We start from the raw sequence: 21,576 nt of genomic DNA, 5'->3' as shown, positions 1-21,576 counted from the left end.
TATCTTTGCAGAATTCTTTTAGGCCAAAAATATTGAATGATTTTGATGACATATGAATAGAAGAGAACAGAAATTGAAGAGGTATTCTTAATTTTAGCATTTTGTGACAGAAACACAAGTGTCTCCTTAACAGCAATTCAAAGAATATATATCCCTGTAGTAGGAATTCAACTTTTTTTGTCTCTTCAGATATAATTGGATATAATTAGTTTTTTTCAGAGATATGTATGTGGAAAAGCTTGATTTACCTGTTTTCTCTATCAAGCTAACAAAGTTAGTTTTTCTAGTTAGCCTGGTAGTTTACCCTTCAGCAGTGTTGCCGTCAATGGGCAGAGTGGGAACCAAGTACAATGGAGCTATGAATCAAAAAAAGAAAATTACTCTTATTTTTCTCTTTGTAGATTTCCTCTGTGTGCAGAAGCAAAAGGCCCATTAATCATCCATGCATGCATTTATTTCACTGGAGCTTCCCTTTCATTGTATGAGTTCTTTTCAACCCTGATTTTAAAACATTAGCAATAAACCCAGAAACCTTCAAAATACAGACTAATTGTTTTCGTTACACACAGATTTAAAACTTTTAAGGATAAAAGTCTTTGGCACAATCAAAGTTAAAAATAAATTGCAAGCAAGAAAAATTATGCAGTATGTATGATGGCAGAAAAAAATGTGTGAAAGATTAGAAAATAAATTCACGAAAGATGAAATTCAAATGTTACAGAGATATTTTATGCATATTAGATAGTTTACAAAAGATGATGTAGCTGTGTTTGGTGACTCAAGCCTGTAATTCTAGCTACTTGAGAGGCAGAGATCAGGCATCAATGGTTTGAGGCCAGCTCAGGCATTAAAGTTCACAAGACTTCTTTTTTTTTTTTTTGGCCAGTCCTGGGCCTTGGACTCAGGGCCTGAGCACTGTCCCTGGCTTCCTTTTGCTCAAGGCTAGCACTCTGCCACTTGAGCCACAGCGCCACTTCTGGCCTTTTTCTGTATATGTGGTGCTGGGGAATCGAACCCAGGGCCTCATGTATACAAGGCAAGCGCTCTTGCCACTAGGCCATATCCCCAGCCCCTCACAAGACTTCTTAATGAATAAGCCCAGTGGTTTGTTCCTGTCATCCCTTTGAACAGAAAGATAGTAGTTCAAGATGGCCTAGTTATAAATGGAGACCCTAACTCTCTTATCTGTTCATAGTAGATACATATTTCCTTAATTTTACTTTAATGTTAATTTTCATTTTGTTTTAGGATGGAACTAATCCATGTTTTCCTCATGATGAGAATGCCCTAATTCTGTCTTTATTAGCTTATATTAATCATATATAGGGATTTTGTTGTGCTATTTCTGTATGTGCATGTAATGGATGTACTTTAAGCAAATTCACCTATCACTATCCATGAATGGGCCCCATATATTGTCTTTTGTGAATAGACCTACTATTAGAAGAAAACAGACTTATATCCCTTCAGATATATAGAGAGTAGCTTCATTCTTGCTCTCTTCTTATCTGTCCCCACAGAAGCTATCTGATTCTAGGCTGTATTTATTTTACCTGGATCTGTGTGTATCCTGTCATCCACCCAACCTAAGTAAAGCTTTCAAAGAATCTTCCTAAAAACTAAACCTGACTCTTTATGTTGATTTTTGATAACCTGTGGGATTATATGTAAACCTCTTAAACCTCTTACCTTGTCAGGAAAAGCCTATCACTCATTTCCTTTCTTTTTTTTTTACTCCCTACCCTCTTTCTTGCCACTATCAACTTCCTGTCATTCTTAGAGTAGGTGTGTCTCTTATAACTCTTGCTTTTGCACATGCTCTCTTCTTCCTGTGTTTCTCCCCATTATAAAGACCGAATAACTTATTTTTATTTTCTAACAGAGTTTGTGTTTTATTTCCTCTGGGCAGCCTCTCCTAAGTCTAGGTAGAGTCATGGTGATTTCTTTTTGTACATTCTTGCTGTATTGTCCTAAAATATCGCTAGCTGTGTACTGCCATTCCCTAGTCTTCCACCATAACTACATGAAGGTGCTAAAAACCAGGCTCCTTTCTAATATCTAGTGACCCAGTTCATAGACGACTGAAATATTCCTTGCACATAAGCCCGATATGTTTTCCATTCTTGCATCTGTTTTGCATTTCAGCAGTATTTTGTTTGTTTTTGTTGATTAGTCTTGGAGCTTTAATTCAGGGCTTCTCATTCTTGCATGACTTTTTCACTTGTTGTTGGCATTCAAAAAACAAAAACAAAAAACTGATATAAGAATCTTGTGTATTTTTCTGCCTGGACTGGCTCCAAACTGGGATTCTAAGATCTCAGGCTCCTGAATAGCTATGGTTATAGGTGTAAGCTGCTGGTGCATGGTTAGTTTTTGGGTTTGTTGTTGTTGTTGTTGTTAATCCTTTAATGAGTTGAGCTTTAAGAAAAGAATCATAAGAATTCTGATTCCTTCTGTGTTCTTCCCTTCCTTAGGCATCAGATGATGAGTCTTACATCAGTGATGTGAGTGATAACATATCTGAAGACAATACTAGTGTTGCGGACAACATCTCTCGGCAAAGTATGCTTCATTTGGGCTTCTTGTTTATTCTTAACTACATGTTGAATTACAACACTGGTGAATTAATAAACAGTTATCCACTTTATCACCTTTAATGGTTCTTTTTTCACCTGATTGACCTAAAAGTTCTATATCGCATAGTCTGTTGAGGTAGTTGTGAGATCCACTAGGTATGTGGTTAAACAAACAAAAATAATTACCTTTCGCTCATAGTCAGAATTTGAATCATTGTTATGCACATTTATTTTTCTATTTGACTTGTCTTAATGTTTGAGAATATTCAACTTTTTATTTTAAAAAAACTATAATGCTTTATGAATTTATTGGCAATCTCATACAGAAATAACTTTGTTCTTGAGACAGTGTAATAAGAAGAAATGTATTAGAATCAGATTTATTTGAGTTATTGTCCTCTCTGGTTTTATAAAATCAGAAAGCCAAGTATCTTTCACTATGATTCTCCCATTCCCAGTTCTGAATGGGGAGCTTACAGGAGGCGCCTTCCGGAATGGCCGTCGCACCTGCCTGCCTGCCCCATGCCCTGATACCAGTAACATTAACTTGTGGAATATCTTGAGGAACAACATCGGCAAAGACCTGTCAAAAGTCTCCATGCCTGTGGAACTCAATGAACCACTCAACACCCTGCAGCATCTCTGTGAGGAGATCGAGTACAGTGAGCTCCTGGACAAGGCATCAGAGACAGATGATCCATACGAGCGCATGGTAATAAAGAACAGGGCAATGCCCTGCAGGGACCAGGCCTAAGCTACAAGCCATTATGATGACACCTTTTATGTTTTGTATGACATTCTTACTGCATCGATAAAAGAGAAAAATGGTCTTTTTTCATAATCAAATAGGGCCAGATACCCTTACTAGAATATCCATAGCTTGTGACTTTTTAGTAGCCCAAAGTGTACTTTGTAAAGTTAAGATGCAAAGGTATCACATTTCTTGGTGCCTGAAAGTGTGTTGAGCCTTGCTTTATCAGCTTTCCTAAATGCCAGCAGAGTCCATCTGTTCAGAAAGGAACTTGCTGTGGGTACTTTACCCTTTACACCACATGGCTGTGAAGAACTTGCTTTGCTCTTGGACAGGCACCAACAGCCACACCGTCCTGCACACAGTGCTAAGATCATACATGTGACATAACCTGTATTCTCGCTTTCATTACCTTTGACCTCTGCTACTAATGATAGATGTAGAGGAAGAAAGACAAACAGATCCAACTGGCAGTAGACTCCTCTATATTGTGTCCCTCTTTTGAATATTTTAACAGGTTCTTGTTGCTGCATTTGCAGTTTCAGGATATTGCTCCACCTATTTCAGAGCAGGAAGTAAGCCATTCAACCCAGTCCTTGGAGAGACTTATGAATGCATTAGAGAAGACAAAGGATTCCGATTTTTCTCAGAACAAGTAAGTGACGTTTCCATGTAGGTAAAATGGTCTTCAAGGGTGGTTTGGTGATGAAACAGACTTTTGACAACTATATTTTTGGATGAGTTATGACACCAGTTAAAAGAAATCCCTGGGTTTAAGCATTAAGTCTTAAAAGTAAAGATTTACTTATACACTTTGAGACCAGTGTTAATTCATAGGCACACTAGAGACAACCATTTCAAACTTTTTAAAAATTATTATTTGTAAAAGTTTTAACACTGCTTTCTTTGTCTTTTGTTTTTATCTACCAGGTTAGCCATCATCCACCCATTTCTGCCTGTCACTGTGAATCAAAGAATTTTGTGTTTTGGCAAGGTCTGTATTTCAATAATTATTTCAAGTCAATTATTTATACCTGTAGAAAAATTTCTAGCTTCTGATAATACATTTACTCAGCTTAGATTTCTGACTTTGAAACTCAAAGAATGTGGGTAATTCCTGGAGAGCTTAATTTTGGAAATTAAATGTCCTGGTTTAATGTAAAACCATGTTGTGTTAAGGATGAGATCATTTATCTAGGAAGCAAAGCCTCAGCGGAGTGCAGTACTGATGGCCAGCTTGGAGCCATTACCTTCTCTTACTGTGACTTGTTTGCATCTGTAATGTAGAGATGATAACTCAACCTTCTTGCTTCTTGAGATATGCAAAAAGATTTTCTTCCTGAAGGAAAGCTCTGTGTGCACAGTATGTTTAGACACACAGTCCACATATCCATGAGCTCCACATCTGCAGACTCAACCAACTTCAGATGGAAGGTATTTGGGAAAACAGTTTTATCTGTACTGAACATGCAAGCTTTTTTTCTCAGCTTTTTTTTTATTATCAAAGCAATATAGTGTAGCAACTATTACATAGCATTGGAAGCATATTAAGTATATAAGCAATCTAGAGATGACTTTGAGTTTACAGAAGAGTGTATGTAAATTATATGCGAATGTTTCACATATTATATAAAGGACCTTCTTTACATACACATGTTGCTGTCGGTGGAGATAATGGAACTATTGCCATGGATACCAAAGGAAGATTGGAGGATTTGTACACTTAATTCACTGGGGTTCTAGGGTTTGGATTGAAGTCTGTTTACTAATTCCATTGTCCTGTGAGAATGTTACATTCTTGCCTAAAATAAAATTTGAAATGACTAGAAAGAAAAGAGTGTGTATGTAAACTTGACCGTGAAGTACTTCCTCTACATTTGGAAGGCTCGATTTTATTGCTCACAGCATAACTCTTCTCATAAGCATTTCCTTAGCCTGAAAAATGCACAAAATGATAAAGCATCTCAACTATCTGTTATTGTAAAATAGAACAATAAATCAGTATTGGTCATAACCAAGAGTCAGAAATCTTGTGGAGATGGCACTAAGCTCCCTAGGTCACCAAAATGAGACAAGGTGGTTGTTAATAAATGTGCCAGTAAATCTGAGTAATGCAGTAAGCCATTATGTGAGACAAAGTGTTGGGCCTCAGGCTGTATCTTAACAACCAGTGTGGTAAAGTGCTCATGGAAGTTATCCCACTATCTCATAAATCTTCCACATCTGTACTTAGAGATTTAATTTCTTTACTGTTTTTTCAAGTCATATAATTATTCTGTGCAGGGGGTGAATCTGTACATAAATCAATGGTCTTGCCATATTGCAACTATATATATCTCAGGCTTTATATATGTTGGCTATTTTTACCATTTAGGTAGAACATAGCATTTATTACTCTCTAAACATTAAACATTGTAGAATCTATGTTTGTGCATATGCACAAATGCACACAGATATGGAAAACAGATATGGAGAATGATTATGGAGACACAGACAGTAAATTTTCTTTCTGATCACATCACTTGGGCCTTGAGAAAACAGTAAAGAAATGAAATCTCTAAATACAGATGTTGGATCTTTGGGTTATCATGTTAAATCCACAGTGTAAAACAAATTTTAATTATGGAAGTTTTTTTGTAAAAAAATCTTTTTGTAAAATAGCACACAAAAGTTAGTTTTTACAAACAAATGATTAGATGTGATTATATTTTTGTTCTCTGCCTATATCATTTAGATATCAGATGGAAAAACAAGTTCTGGGGAAAGTCAATGGAAATTCTGCCTGTAGGAACACTGAATGTCATGCTTCCAAAGTAGGTAGCACTCCTCTCCCTTTGGGCCTCTTGATGGCTTTCTAAATAAGAAATGAGTATTTTTGACTAGAAGAAACTAAGGGTCCATTTTTCAAGATATTACCTTCACCAAAGTTTTGCACATAGACCACATAAAACTAAATGAGAACATAGTGCTAAAGCTTCCATTTATGTCTTCATATCCTTCATTCATCATTCAAACTCAGATGTCTACCATGTACCAGTTATCATGCTAGTCTGTATTTTAGTCTGCCTGGTACTGGTTGCTCACACCTGTAATCCTACTTAAGAAGCTGAGATCTGACCATTGCAGTTCAAAACCAGCGTGGGCAGGAAAGTCCACGAGACTCTTACCTCCAAGTTACCACCAGAAAACCAGAAGTAGTGCTGTGCCTCAAAGTGGTAGAGCACTGGCCTTAAGCAAAAAAGCTCAGGGAATGCACCAGGATTGTGAGTTCAAGCCCCATGATCAACCCCACTCCATCCCTAAAAAGGTTCTCCTTTACCCGTTTCTTTTACCCACACTTTTTTTTTGGGGGGGGGGGCAGTCCTGGGGCTTGGACTCAGGGCCTGAGCACTGTCCCTGGCTTCTTTTTGCTCACGGCTAGCACTCTGCCACTTGAGCCACAGGGCTGCTTCTAGCCGTTTTCTGTATATGTAGTGCTAGGGAATTGAACCCAGGGCCTCATGTATACAAGGCAAGCACTCTTGCCACTAGGCCATATCCCCAGCCCCTTACCCACACTTTTAAATTTAACTTAAGTCCAGGGTCTGTTTTACATTTTAAGTTATTTTTTCAATGATGGATGATGTATTTCTTTATGGTAGTGTTCTGGAGGATATTATTTATAAATCTTTTTAAATTAATAGATATTCTTACTGAGACCAAGGACTTGAATTTTTGTTGTTCAATTTTTGTTCAGCTGTTGAATAGTACCTACATTCTTCTGAAGTAATATTTTATTTGAATATATATATAGTGCAAATCTATATGATTTGAAGTTATATCATTTTGTTCCTTTATTCTCCAGACATTGTGTTATAATTATGTCATCTTAGTTAAGCTTGTCAGTCATTTTCCTGAAGAATTATTCATATATGGAGTAGGAAACTGTTCTCTAAATACATGGCTTAAATAAATAATCTATAAAGCCTCTATCTCCCCTGAATACTCACCCAATGACCTATTGTCTTCTGGTAAAAGTAGACTTTTTGTAGGACACTGAAAGCTTTTCTGCTCTGAGTCATCTCCTTTCCATCCCTGTCTCCCAGAGCATACTACTCACAGGCCCCCAGCAATGTATGCTTTTCTGGCCCCTGTGTCTTCCACATGCCCTCCCCACCACCTCCAAACATAAGATTGAAGCCACCTACCATGACAATCAGTCAACATTCCAGACAGAGCTGAGGCCTAAGGAATCTCCCTTTTATGTTCCTATGATGCTTTGTTCATTTGTCTGTTAGAGCTCTCATCATATTTGAATAGTTGTTTGTGTATCCATCTTTCTGTACTCATAGCCTTAAAGGAAGAGGAAATAGACCCTGTTCTACTTTCTAGCTTTAGGCATATAGAGAACACTTCAGTGTCCCTTAAGTAAATGAATCATGTCATACATAGTTATGGCCACATAGAAATTGTCAAGAAATGAACAGAAAAATGAGGGAAAAGGAAACTTTCCCAATGATTATTTTCATCAGTAGAAACAATGTATTAGTAGATTTGTGACCTTTATTGCTTTTAATCAGTGTTATATTCTTCACTAGGTACGGAGATTACTATGTATGGAATAAAGTCACCACATGCATACACAACATCCTCAGTGGGAGAAGATGGATAGAACATTATGGAGAAATAACCATTAGAAATACCAAAAGCAGTGTTTGCATTTGCAAACTTACATTTGTCAAGGTAAATAGTATCATGGAATAGAGAAGGTAAAATGTGGCGGAAAAATAAAGCATTGCCTATCAAATGAGTCTGTCCTGTGTCGTCCTGGGTCCTAAGGATATTTAAGATAAGAAGTCGTGGAAATAAAAAACAAAGCTATCTGACAGCAGGAAAAACAATGAATTTCTTCTTCAAGAATCTTCTTTTTAAGTAGCAAGTCAGTAAGTAGTTCATTGAATAAAATTCGAGATAACTCATCTCATCTGTATCAAGTCTATAGCTTATGAATTGATTATAACATTTAAGTGATTATATTTTAGGGAGATTATTATCCAGAAGATTATTTTAGGGAGATAACACAGTTGTCACTTCCCAAATACTTGAATAAGGCATAAGGATGATGACTATAACTAATCAGTATAAGCTTACCCAACCTACCACTATGGTAGGACAGAAAAGTTCAGCAAAAAGCATTACTTTTGACAGAAAATATGTTTGGATGGTAATGCCTATAGAGTTGGGTGCCAGTGGCTCATGCCTGTAATCATCACTACTCAGGGGGATGAGATCTGAGAATTGTGGTTCAAAGGCAGCCCAGGTAGGAAAGTCTGTAAGACTTTTTTTCTCCAATTAATTGTAAAAAAAAGAAAAAAGCTGGAAGTGGAGCTGTGGCTCAAGTGGTACAGTGCTAACCTTGAGCAAAAACCTCAAGGACAGTGCCCAGGCCCTGAGTTCAAGCACCAAGACCAGCACAAAAAAATGTATATAAATTGATCAATCAAAAAATAAATAAATTGATCAACCAATCAATAAAATAGAAATGCTTATATACAATGGTGATTTTTCCCTCAGCCACTCTCATCTGAATTAGAACACATAACATCACCTCCATGTTTAAGTGTGTTATAGAATTCGCCAAGTATTTCTATAGCGTGGTCAGTTGAAGTTCATTAAAATTCATGAGCAGAGGGAGAATTCAGGACAAAAAGATCTAATTAAAATAATAATCGATACATTAATATTAGGCTCTTAAAATAGAAACCTTTGCTTTCTCTATGTTCTGTGACCATGCTGTTACTCTAATAGCAGCACTCAGAAGACTGAGTAGACTGAACTTATGAGAGCATCACAAGTAAACCAACCAGGGCCACATACTAAGATCCTGTTTCAAAATATATTTTTAACTAATCTAACTTGCACTTAGAAAGCCAACCTTTGCATATAGGTAAGAGATTTTGAGACAGATATCTGGACATGACTTGAGGGACTTCAGGTAACAAAAGCATTCCATGTAAGAAGCATTGAGGTTGATGTTATTAAAGGGATTGGGTTTGGCTTTTCTAGGTGAATTATTGGAATTCCAATGTGAATGAAGTCCAGGGGGTTGTGATGGATCAGGAAGGGAAGGTGGTACACCGGCTGTTTGGGAAGTGGCACGAAGGGCTCTACTGTGGCGTGGCCCCCTCTGCTAAGTGCATCTGGAGACCAGGTGAGACCTGCTTCTTCAGGGTCTTGCCCTAGGGCCTGAGTCAATGCAATTTGCCTTATGTTTCCTGTATCAGGAAGATCTAAAATGTGGATGCTTAAGGCAGTTACAGTTATACAAGCCAGTATTTAGTATGTGATTTAGAAATGGAAGCCAAATCTCTGACATGATTTATTAAAATCTGACATGTAGCCAGGCTTCAGTGTCCCAGGCCTATAATTCTAACTACTTCAAGGCTGAGATCTGAGGATTGAGGTTCTAAACAGGGATGTACACAAGACTCTTACCTCCAATTTACTAGCCAGAATTGCAAGTGTGGCCTAAGTGGTATAGTGCCAACCTTGAACAAAAATGCTAAGGACAATGTCCAGGCCCTGAACAAGCCCCAGTACTAGTGCACACCACACACACACACACACACACACATACACACACACACACACACACACTCAGACATGTAGTCATTGTAAATGTAATGCAGACATTTCCAAAACTAGGCATTTTATTAAATTTAAATAATTGACATATGTAAATGTAAATTCTTGCTCATGTTATTTATTTTCAATTCTAATAAAACAAAGGAAAGGAAAGCTTGTAAATATCTACAATCTACAGATTCAGAAGCTCACCATAGTCAGTGATCTTTTCACTTGAGCATCAAAAAAAACTGCAATATGTTGACATTTAATAAAAGACAGCAGAGTCTTGATAATGTGTTAGCATGATTATCAAGTAAATGTGGAACAAGTCTCCATATGACATTTATTTTCATTGGAATTTGTCAGTTCATTTCTAACTTTAAAATTTCTTACTAGTTTCCTAAGAGACACTGATGAGTATTGTATTTCCTGATAGTGGAGAACTAGCCACAATTCATTCATGAGTAACTACTGAGAGCTGACTATATGTCAGGCTTGTTGTAGGAGTCTGGAATGCATCAATAAGCAAAGCATACAGAGATCTTGCTTTTGAGTTCCGTAAGAAGTACCAGTGAGCACTGGGGATATAAATCAGTAAGTAGAGCTTGTGTCTACTTACTACATGCGAGGCCTGGACATCGTGTGTGTGATTTCACTGCGAGCTATGCTAACATAAGCCTATAGTTTTAGCAATTCGGAGGTTGAAGTGGGAGGATTGCTACAGTCCGAAACTTTGAAAACAACCTGGGCATCAGAGACTCCTCCCCATTTCAGAAGCAAAAATGAAAAGATAAAGGACCAGTAAATATTAATTCAAACCTACATCTGTTTCTTTTCTTAAAGGGAGTAAAGTAACAAGTGTTTCTGGTGAAATTTTAATGTTCATAGTTAATCACCCTGCCATTTGGTTCCACAATGATTATGTGAAGGGAAATTGTGGAGTTTAACTAATGAGGACCGTTACTTTAATATAATGTTTTATTTTAAAAACTATATTTAATTAAGTACATGAATTTATTAGTTCTGTTCATCAACATAAACTTCCTCACTAGCAAAACATAAGCAATTTAATTTACTTGAGAATATATTACTTGAACAATCTAGTGCTCATAACAACACATTTTGGTATGAGCATGGGCACTACTAATTAAGCATCAGGAAAAGTTGGCTTCTTCCTTTTCTGTATGTTTCACTTCTCACAGTCATTCATTGGCCTCACTTCAGGTTCCATGCCAACCAACTATGAGCTCTACTATGGTTTCACAAGGTTTGCCATTGAGCTGAATGAGTTAGATCCTGTACTAAAAGATCTCCTTCCACCGACAGATGCCCGGTTCAGGCCAGATCAAAGGTAAGGACAGCAGCAGTAATTCACGTGCACCTTAGATGGTGTGAGAGGTCATTGAGACTTCACCACCATCATGTGCTTATTCACTTAACCATTCCTTCTGTTATTCACTCATTACTACTGGAGTTTTCTTTTTTAAATTATCTTTAAAGGGCTGGGAATATGGCCTAGTGGCAAGAGTGCTTGCCTCGTAAATTATCTTTAGTTGTACAAAGGAGTTGCCATTTAACAAAGCAGTTTATGAATATAGTATGTCTTGATCAATGTCACCCCTTTCAACTTTCTCACTCATGCCTCCCAGTTAAACCCTTCCCTCACTTTTCTTAATTTTGTAGAATACTCATTGTTTGTTTTATTTTTGGCCAGTCCTGGGGCTTGAACTCGGGCCTGAGCACTGTCCCTAGCTTCCTCTTTTGCTCAAGGCTGGCACTCTACCACTTGAGTCACAGCACCACTTCCGGATTTTTCTGTTTATGTGGTGCTGAGGAATCGAACCCAGGGCTTCATGCATGCTCGGCAAGCACTCTACCACTAAGCCACATTCCCAGCCCCACTCATTCAAATCTTGAGTGCAATCTCTCCCACTTCTCTTCATCTACCCATCTCCCTTTGAACCCACTCTGCTCATTAAAGTACCCACTTCGTGGTGTTTATTTTGTTAAACTTTGACTTTGTCTTTCTAAGGAATTATACTATTTGAATTCTCCCTTGAATATACTGTATTTCAGTTAATACATTTTACATACTTGTGTACAGCCCAACATATTTACTTATATGTTTATGAACTATTTGCCTTTCAAAATTCATTCTGTTTTTTTCAAAAATTCTATGTGCCATCCAAATTCCATCCATGATTACTTTTCTGTTTTTCAAGTATTTGTGTCTTCTGCTAAAATGTTCTTGGTATTAATATTCTACTGTCCAATATATCTTTCAGTATTTCTTACTACTGAATGCTTATTCTACTTTACTTCCCACCACCCAGAACATGTGGTCTCTTTGACATTCAAATTTATCTTGATCTTCAGTCTCATTTTGGGATGTAAACATTTGTAAATTGGCTTTGGGTCTGGTTTGTTTGCTTATTTGTTTCCTTCACAGTTCTGTTCCAATATTCCTTATCTGAATTTTTGTCCTTTTTATTTTTTATTGCATGGATTTTTGTAAATTTCCCCAACTGTTACTTTCTTTTTTCATCACTCTTACTCTCTCCAACAAAACAGGAAAGCTCCCTTGCCTCTCAATCTGTTCTCAAAATAGATGGAGAATAGCCAGTTACCATCCTCCATCCAAGCCTTTAGCAAGTGCCTTTTGGTATCATGGGAAAATAAGTGTAACTATGACTTCATGCTGATCTCACTCTGTACTCTGCCCTGGTCCTGAAAATTTTCAGATTGTAGAATCCTAGACAGCCAAGGCCAAATCCATCACCTCTCCTTTCTATCATTAAAATCTTTTTTTTTTTTTGCCAGTCCTCAGGCTTGAACTCAGGTCCTGAGCACTGTCCCTGGCTTCTTTTTACTCAAGGTTAACACTCTACAACTTGAGCAATAGTATCACTTCTGGTTTTATTTATTTATGTGGTGCTGAGGAATTGAACCCAGGGCTTCAAGCCTGCTAGGCAAGCACTCTACCACTAAGCCACATTCCCAGCCCCCTATCATTAAATTCTGAAGTGCAATAATTCATTCTATGTGCATAGAGAGCCTAGTAATTGAGAGGAAGACTGAGGAGGTGATGGGCAGTCCCACAACGCCACCGTTCACTGTTAATGTCCCCTGTTGACTGTTCATTGTTGCAGTTCCCTGTTCACTCAGAAAAATCAGAGTGTAATCTTATGCCAATGAGACTCACTTTTCTAAAGGGAGGATAACATTTGAAATATCAACTGCTTTCTGATCAGATTTTTGGAAGAAGGAAATTTAGAAGCTGCAGCAGCAGAGAAACTAAGAGTAGAGGAACTCCAGAGATCTCGAAGACGATACATGGAAGAGAACAACCTTGAACATATACCAAAATTTTTTAAGTAAGTAATAGTTTCTGTAGTTTCTAGACCTATCTGTTGACCATTCTAGAGCCTGGAATAAACAAACAAACTCCAGGTAGCACCAGATCCTTCAGAGTTGCTATTCTGTGACCGCCAAGGTTCATTCCTATAACAAGTACATGCTTTTACATGGTTGTCCCAAGCCATGAGAAACTGGAGATGAAAATAAAGTGAGTGTCCAGGAACTCTGGTAAATGTAATTCCAATTTTGGTAACTTTAGTTTGGGCATTGAAGGTATTAAATCAGATTTTACACTTGGGAAAGTTAACAACTACAGAAAGAAATTCTTCTCTATAGATCTTTTCTTTCTGTTGACGATTGAAGAGAGTGAGGGTCTCACCCCCAAAAAAGTTTTGTCCACCTGCTCCTCACCCAGAACCTGGGTGCTCTGAGTTCATTAGGATATTGTTTTGTTTTCATCACACAGAGCTTACATCTTTGGGCCCTCTGTGGTATATCCATGGGTGGTTACTACAGGAGTATTTGCAGGATTCTTTGTATATCACACAGATGAATCTGTAGTTTCTAGATCCATCTGTCGTCAATGCAAGAGCCTAGACAAAACAAACTAACTCTGAGTAGGCTCACATCCTCTAGAGTTGCCATTCCAAAACTGCCACAGGGTAGAAATGCAGCCTTTCCCTTCTGGTGTCTAAACAGGACCCCTGTATACCTGCTCCTCACAGAAGTGAAGAACAAGTAATGCTGCATGCTCTCCCCTGAAAGGAAAGGAAAAACTATTCTTGAGCCTAGGAGCACTTGGTTATAGTATTTGCATATGCTATGTCTGTGGTCCTTGGCTTTCTATCTCTTCCTAGGGGTAATTTGCTTCTGTCCTCCGTCTTTCTTCTACCTGCTTCCATTTCAAACCTGTAACAATAAAAATCAGTTCATTTCTGGTCAAAAATATGGAAATTATCCATTATTGGTAGAGAGGACATGAACCAACTGTTTTTATATGAATAAGGATCCAATTATCAGGTGATCTTGATGTGATTTGTAGTTAATGCTGAGTTTTATATTTTCACAGAAAAGTTATTGATGCAAATCAAAGAGAAGCCTGGGTTTCTAACGACACCTACTGGGAGCTTCGAAAGGACCCCGGGTTTAGCAAAGTAGACAGCCCTGTTCTTTGGTAAACTGGAGACATAAAGCTAGCGAACATATCACACTTTGAATGAATAAATAACTATGCACAATTATGTTTTGTATAGCTACGCGTGGTTTCTGGGTCGACTGAAAACCTACCATTTGCTTTTCTATTCATCTTTATAATGGATTTTCAAAAGTGCATTAGACCAAGCCCCTAACCACTTTTGGATCCTTTCTGTTTTGCTGCAACCATATTCCTTAAAAAAGTAAAAAAAAAATCATTATATTTATATATATATATGCATATATATACACACATATTCCACACCCTCCTCAGAAAGCAGAATAAAAGGAACAGAAGATAAAAATCCAAATCCTGAAGCTGTAAAGAAAAATGAACTGCAATTGGTGCTTAAAGATGATGAAGAGTGTTAAAAACAACGTATAAGCCACATGTTTGGTCTGTTGTTTGGAAGCACCATCCCCTTACCATAGGAGCTCTTGGGCCACTGCAGTAGGGTGGCTCAGATGTCAAGTGTGTTTTGGATGTGATGTGCTCACACTGGCCTCGTCGAAACAGACTTCATCCTTCCCAGCACCAGTTCCATCTGTATGCCATTTTTCATGCCTTAAGAAATGCAAAGATGTACAATAAATCATTTTTTAAATGTGATCTCATAGGTTTATGTGAAGGACAGATTTTTTGAATCATGGCATGATTCACTACCTTGATAACAACAGTGATTCACTTACCCTAATTGGATTGAATAAATGAATAACCTGTGCTTTACTTTAAGTCAATTACAATGTGGTAGATCTAAAGGGAAAAGAAGGGAAAGATATGCTCAGTAGATCTCTGTGTTCAAGATGCTCATTAAATTTCTGTCAGATAATAAACAATCCCTCTTCCCTCCAACTTCATTGTGCCCCATTATTTAGTAAAACCTGTATTTGATTTGGACATTTGTCATCAGTGTTAAACCTTTGGAAGGAAATAACAAAAATGCCTCTGGAATGTCTGTGTGGACTTTGTAGTGTATAAAAACCACTGTTTTTGAGTGAAGCACAATGTAAGGCACATCTCTAACCCGTGACACTATTCAAATACCACTGAGAACAGAAACAAGGATGCTAGTAGCTTATTTGCTTTGTTAAGTGAATCCTATGCAAAATTGTATTTCTTATTTTTTTTCAAGTCTGTATGATACATGACTACTACATATTAAGCACTTACCTTGATACAGGCAGAAATGTAAAACTTACGCTAAGGAATTCATCCATCCCAAAAAAAGAGAGGCCAGGCAGAAATGTATTTTACATACTTTAGGATTTTTTTTTCCTTCACTATGATATACAAAAGCTTTTGTAGGAAACTTGCATCAGTATTCCTAAGTTTCTGCACGTAGATAGATGACTACATAATGCCTGTATGTTTAAAAAAGTCTCTAGAGATTTTCCTAGCAAATTATAAAATTACATATATTTTATTGTTAGATTTTTATTCTTAGATTCTTACCATCATAATTTAAGTGTTATTTTAAACTCTGATAACAATGTTACTGAAATTTTGTATTTTGCTATGAGATGTTGATTTTAGTGTTCTAGCTCCTCAGCAAAGCATTCATAATAATGGCTAAACTCCCACTATCAAACAAAAGAGAAGAGTTTATAATCATAATCTAAAAACTGCTGATGCACATATAAGAAACTCTAAAATTTCCACTTGATGGAATAATATTTGAGTTATCCTGAAACTCATCCCTCCTTTCATCTAAATCCATACGCTGTGTTACTGTTAGCATTTGTTAGAGTGGAATTTTATTCTCAAAAACTCCCTAGTTCATCACCAGATCTTCACATTCCTCTTAAACACTCTTCTTACGTACTTGAACTACCATTTTTAATCTGTAGCTGACTTGCCCTGTGGTTATAAAATCTTTCCCTTGTCATTGATTTTATTTCCCTGTTCATTCTTTTAATTCCCTTTGTCTTCAAGATACTTGAGGCTTCAAGATGTGGGTCTTTAGTTTTAATCAGAATTTAAACAGAATCCTATTGACTTCCTTACAGAGTTCTCTATGGTTGGTAAAGCTTAAATAATATGTCCTGTGGTTTGGACCTATACTTAATCAACTTTCCCTGGGCAGTCCCAAAATAGGCTAAATAAAAGAAAAGAATCCCGCAGCATGAAGTTTCTACAATTAGAGAAGGAAGACAAGTCCTCAGGTGGCCAGATGGTGTGGTGTCAGTCAGAAAGGTGGAAGAGAACTCAGGACCATCAAGCATCACTGTGTATAACATTTGGGTTCTTCTTGAAAACAAGAAAAAACAGTAGATACGACCTTGATAGCAAATGAAGATTCCAAATCAAATTCCGAAACTATGATTCAGATTGCAAGATGAGAGAGTGAGAATAATGTCAAATTAATTTAAGTCATCACATTTTACAATGTCACATGATAAACCTCTTTTGGAATTTGGATACTCTAATTATTTCCATTCAAGTGAATGACTAGCTGGGAATATGGCCTAGTGGTAAAGTGCTCGCCTCGTATACACGAAGCCCTGGGTTCGATTCCTCAGCACCACATATATAGAAAAAAGCCCGAAGTGGCGCTGTGGCTCAAGAAGTAGAGTGCTAGCCTTGAGCAAAAAGAAGCCAGGGACAGTGCTCAGGCCCTGAGTCCATGTCCCAGGACTGGCAACAAAACCAAAAAAAAAACCCAAATAAACAGTTTCCCTCAAGTGAATGACTACATTTTTAGATAATGCTCCTATAATACCTCATTCACTAGTCTCTCCTGATCAAACAGGTGGCTGCAACACCTTTTGTGTCTTTTTTATTGACATAGTGGTTATAGAAATTCTAGTCTTGCCCCGTGGGAATTTCATCTATACATTATTTGGGCCTTAGAAACCAAACCACAAAACTGTAGAGTATTGGGCTGGGAATGTGGCTTAGTGGTAGAGTGCTTGCTTAGCATGCATGACACCCTGGATTTTATCCTCAGTACCATATAAACAGAAAAGGCCAGAAGTGGTGCTCTGGTAGAGTGTTATCCTTGAGCAAGGAAGCTCAACGACAGTGTCCAGGCCCTGAGTTCAACCTCACAACTGGCAAAAAAAAAAAAAAAAAGTAGAGTATTATCTCAATTTTTGATAAAGCCTAAAGTAGCCCTTGGAATTTTACATAAACCCTTGTTATATCAGGAGCACTTTCTTTTTTTTTGGGGGGGGGAAGCTCCCTAAAGTGATGCAGGATATAGTAAGACTTGCATGTCTGTTTACCTCTCCTGTGATTTGTTTGCCATCTCCTTTCTCTTGTTAGAAGTGGTCATTAAGGAAAGCATTAATAAGTGAAAACTAGGCTATGGAATTTGCTAGACTGAACCGCTCAATGTCACAAGCCAGCACCCACCAAAAACAAATTATTTTGATTTTGAATGTAGCTACCTAAGGTATAAATTTGCTCTCTAGTTTTGCTATTTCTTTATTATTTTTTATTAAATCATTTTTGTCTTGGATTACTTTGAAATACCTTTTATTTGTAATTTCCAAGTAACTATAAAAATTGCACCCCCCCTTAGAATAGTTTTTAATGGTCTATATAAGTTATATGTAAAGATGGGGGACCAAATGTAATTTTCTAAGAGAAGAGATTTATCAATACAAAGGATACCAAGCTGTCAACTTTCCAAACCTTTTGTTCCTCTAGAGGTGTTATTCTGGCTCCATACCTTTCAACCTCACCGCTAGTCAGTCATTATTAGCTCCTGTCCTTGGGGATGGGGGAGAAGGTGAAGGAGGCAGACCTGTTTTGCTTGATAGTGCTTATAGCTAAGACTGGAGAAGAGGTTAGAATCATAATCTGGAATTTGTAATATGCAAATAAGCTTGTGGACTTTAGTTACCATCTTGTCTAATCTTGTTCTCTGTCATCTACATAATGAAGTGTTTATAGGAGCAAAGCTCCGCACACACCAGGGGTTGTAGTAAATGTTTGCACTTGACTCAGTACATTATGAATGTGGCACAGTAAGTAAGGTTTGTATACAAAGTATTTATTTCTATGAGACACAAGTTTAGGATATATAAAATGGACCTAATTAAATTATTGTGAATCTTCTTTGTGCTTTAGAAATGTTCTTTGGGGGAAACTATAGAAAATGTGTCAATGGAGTTAAAATTAAAGTGTGGGAATTTTTTATTTTCTGTTTTGATTTTTTAGTAGTAGTTTTGTTGTTATTTGAAAGGTTTTGTTTTTATGTTTGTTGTTTTTTTTCAAAAAGCTTCCCAGTTGTTGAAAATTACTCCATGGAAATAGGATTAGATCCTCTTCATTCTTAGTTGAAATCATTTTGTAAATTTGATACTTTTGAACTGTACATTGCATGAAACTTTCTCTTAAATGGAACCTGCTGTTGTTTAATTTTCCTTTAAAATGTAATTCAAAGTGCATACATGTGTTATGGAGTTGTAAGACTATATTCTTTTAGACAATATGGCAGTTTGTGTCAGAAAGATTTAGCTTTAATGCTTCCAAGAGATCTAAACAAAGACTTCTTTTAAAACATGTTTGTGCAAAACCAATGTGACCACCATATTAAGCAACTGAGACTTCAGGATTAAGGCAGCTTACAGTTGGGGCACTTTCCTCTCATACACTGCCTTTCATTTCCAAAACAGTATCTGATTTCTTTCCTCTCGTCCTAACATTGTGAAAGGTATAAGTACACATGTCTGTTCTTTTGCACTAAGGTATTAATGACATACATAGTTCTTGTGTGTAATTCAAAATCATTCAATATTAAAAACTTTTTGTTTCTTGTGGGACACCATTGATTGTTCATAGATTAAAAATTACCTCAATATATGATGAGTTACTTTTCTATTTTCATATTGATAGGAATGTTGCTTGCAATTTTTTTTCTGGCCCAAACCTACCTTCTAAATATGTTAGTTGTAGAGAGAAGAATATTAAGTTGTTGTAAAACAAGATATCATCCTATTTGGGTTCCACCTGTTTCTTCTAACACTAGGCTAAACAACTGAACTCTTCATAAAGTGAAAGAGAGAATAATGCAAAACTACTGCTTTTTATCCTGCCCTTAATTATTTTTATCCTATCAGTTCCTTAGGAATTAAAGGGGCTTTGAGTTAAAAAAAAAAAGAGAGAGAGAACTTACAATGTAACTGACATGTGATGGATTTCACATATTTGACTTGAAATATGTTGGCATATGTACACATTTCCAAAACTTGTATAATAGTTGCCCATCTACCCGGAGGCAGTCATTGATCTGCTTTTTGTTTAATTTATTACTCGGCATATTTTCTTATATTTATCCAATAGGTTATTTTCCTAGGAGGCTGTGTATATATGGGTAGACACTTGCCTGCAAACTCTCTCCATAATCACCCTCATGTGGACCATGAAGTAGTAACATGTTATAAGAGAAAAAAGAAGCCATTAAAAGTTGTAGCTATGGTAGCCCAGTAAAAATTTTAAATTTGCTTAGAAAACTACTTTTCTTATTGAAATGTCCATGTAAATTAATGAAGTTATTTTTGTGTTCTGGGAGTTCAAACTAATGCTAATACTTAAATGGCTACTGGTGCTGAGGAGCCCTGGAAAGTGTTTTCTCAGTGTATAATGAGAATATTATAACAGGAATCCAGAATGACTTTTGAGATGGTATTTTGAAGATGTCAGAGTTGTTTATGCTAGATTACTTTTTATTTGCTTCCTCAGCCCTACTTTTTATACCACAAGCATTTTAAAAAACAAACTTTCTTTTTGCTGATATATAAAAAATGTACAGATTAAGGATATCTTGTGTGGTTCTCAGATTAGTTCAGTGTTTAAATCTTGTCCAAAATATTTTCTCTTCAAACATCAGTCATTTATTTATAGTGAAAACTTTCCAAATCTTTTGCTTCTAGTTTCCTGAAACGCACAACACATTACTATAATCTAGTCACCGTACTGTGGTAACAAACATTTGAAACTCCCAAGGCTTTTCTGTCTTCTAATACTTTCACTTCTCATCTAGGCACAAAATTGCTGCGCCTGGGAAAATCAATGGAAAGGAAATGTTCAACTCCAGTGAACTTACCCCTATGCAAGGAAAAAGCTTACTCCAAACCCTATTACAGGAAAGTAGAACCCTTTTCAGGAGTAAGCTAATATGATTAATGTTCAATGTGGATGAAGAGAAAAAGCAAGAATAAATGAAAGAGAAATGGAAACCCAGAAAGAAAAGTATGTTCTCTGAGAGGGGTGGGGATCATTCCTTGCTCATTCCTGAATTTCTCTCAGAAGTTTCTGAGTAGATCTAGAACCTAGAATAAAATATACACTGTGACCAGCACCCTCTGTTCCCTGGGAATTTCTAGGTAGATGGGAAGTGAAATGAGGACCCACTCACTGGCTGCCCAATCCCTCCTCCCTGCCCCACCTCAGCCTCCTTTGTTCTTATAGTAACTGTTAGGTATCAATAAGAAAGTCTAGTTTTTAAACAACCAGATATCACTCATTATTAAAAGAGTGCTTGCCTAGCATGTGCCAAAGAGCTCACTGAGTAACTCACTTTGCTACTCTGTCATTTTTTTTTCTGTCCAAGACAGAAGAGAAAACTAAAAGACTGATTCATCTTATATCAGAGAATGTCAGTCATATTCCAGGAGGCATTATAACCAGACAGATAGTAGACATTTATCCTTCACTACATGGATAGATCCCTGCTGCACCCCTCCCCCCCCCACACACCCTGATCTCCCACTCAAGTCTGGGCCATGTCTGTCTCTAAAGGGAGCTTTCAGTTGGCTGACCAGGCCAACTGGTAGGGAGGCCCCAAAGGAAATTGGTTCCCACTCTTGATTTCTTGACTATCAGCATCCCAAGCGTTAGCATCAAGTTCTTTATCAAGGTCAACTTCATACCCCAAAAAGGATATATTCCAAATTTTTCTTTTTGGAAGGACACCAATGTGAATTTTTTCTGCTCATAACTGAAGGAATAAAGACAGAGCTCATGTACTGCTACTTCACATATGGTCATCTTGAGATGGAAAAAGATTTTGTGTTGTGAATAGAACACCTTCCACAGAAAAATAGCTTGTAGTTAAATTTCCTAATGAACAATAATTATTCACC

General features: G+C 37.0%; 1 protein-coding gene and 1 long non-coding RNA gene across 7 annotated transcripts in view; one reads left to right on the top strand and one right to left on the bottom strand.

Annotated features, from left to right (window-relative positions):
* Positions 1-15,436, top strand: part of Osbpl6 (oxysterol binding protein like 6) — a 185,685-nt gene extending 170,249 nt beyond the window's left edge. For all 6 annotated transcript variants that reach the window (XM_048345177.1, XM_048345175.1, XM_048345179.1 and 3 more), the window contains 10 exons: positions 2,475-2,562; positions 3,035-3,288; positions 3,845-3,982; positions 4,258-4,321; positions 6,062-6,140; positions 7,905-8,049; positions 9,373-9,517; positions 11,158-11,284; positions 13,185-13,307; positions 14,360-15,436. In XM_048345177.1, coding sequence (XP_048201134.1) covers positions 2,475-2,562; positions 3,035-3,288; positions 3,845-3,982; positions 4,258-4,321; positions 6,062-6,140; positions 7,905-8,049; positions 9,373-9,517; positions 11,158-11,284; positions 13,185-13,307; positions 14,360-14,468 — 1,272 coding nt within the window. In that variant the 3' untranslated portion in view covers positions 14,469-15,436. The remainder of the gene's footprint in view (positions 1-2,474; positions 2,563-3,034; positions 3,289-3,844; positions 3,983-4,257; positions 4,322-6,061; positions 6,141-7,904; positions 8,050-9,372; positions 9,518-11,157; positions 11,285-13,184; positions 13,308-14,359) is intronic.
* A 1,321-nt stretch (positions 15,437-16,757) lies between these two features.
* LOC125350513 lies at positions 16,758-20,857 on the bottom strand. The gene is made up of 3 exons (XR_007210756.1): positions 20,846-20,857; positions 17,179-17,238; positions 16,758-16,937 (listed from the first exon to the last, which is right to left on the bottom strand). It is a non-coding gene; the product is annotated as an uncharacterized LOC125350513 (long non-coding RNA).
* Positions 20,858-21,576: the final 719 nt, after the last annotated feature.

This window comes from Perognathus longimembris, chromosome 4 (assembly GCF_023159225.1).
Source record: "Perognathus longimembris pacificus isolate PPM17 chromosome 4, ASM2315922v1, whole genome shotgun sequence".
Lineage (NCBI taxonomy): Eukaryota > Metazoa > Chordata > Mammalia > Rodentia > Heteromyidae > Perognathus > Perognathus longimembris.
This window is presented reverse-complemented; position numbering and strand designations above follow the sequence as displayed.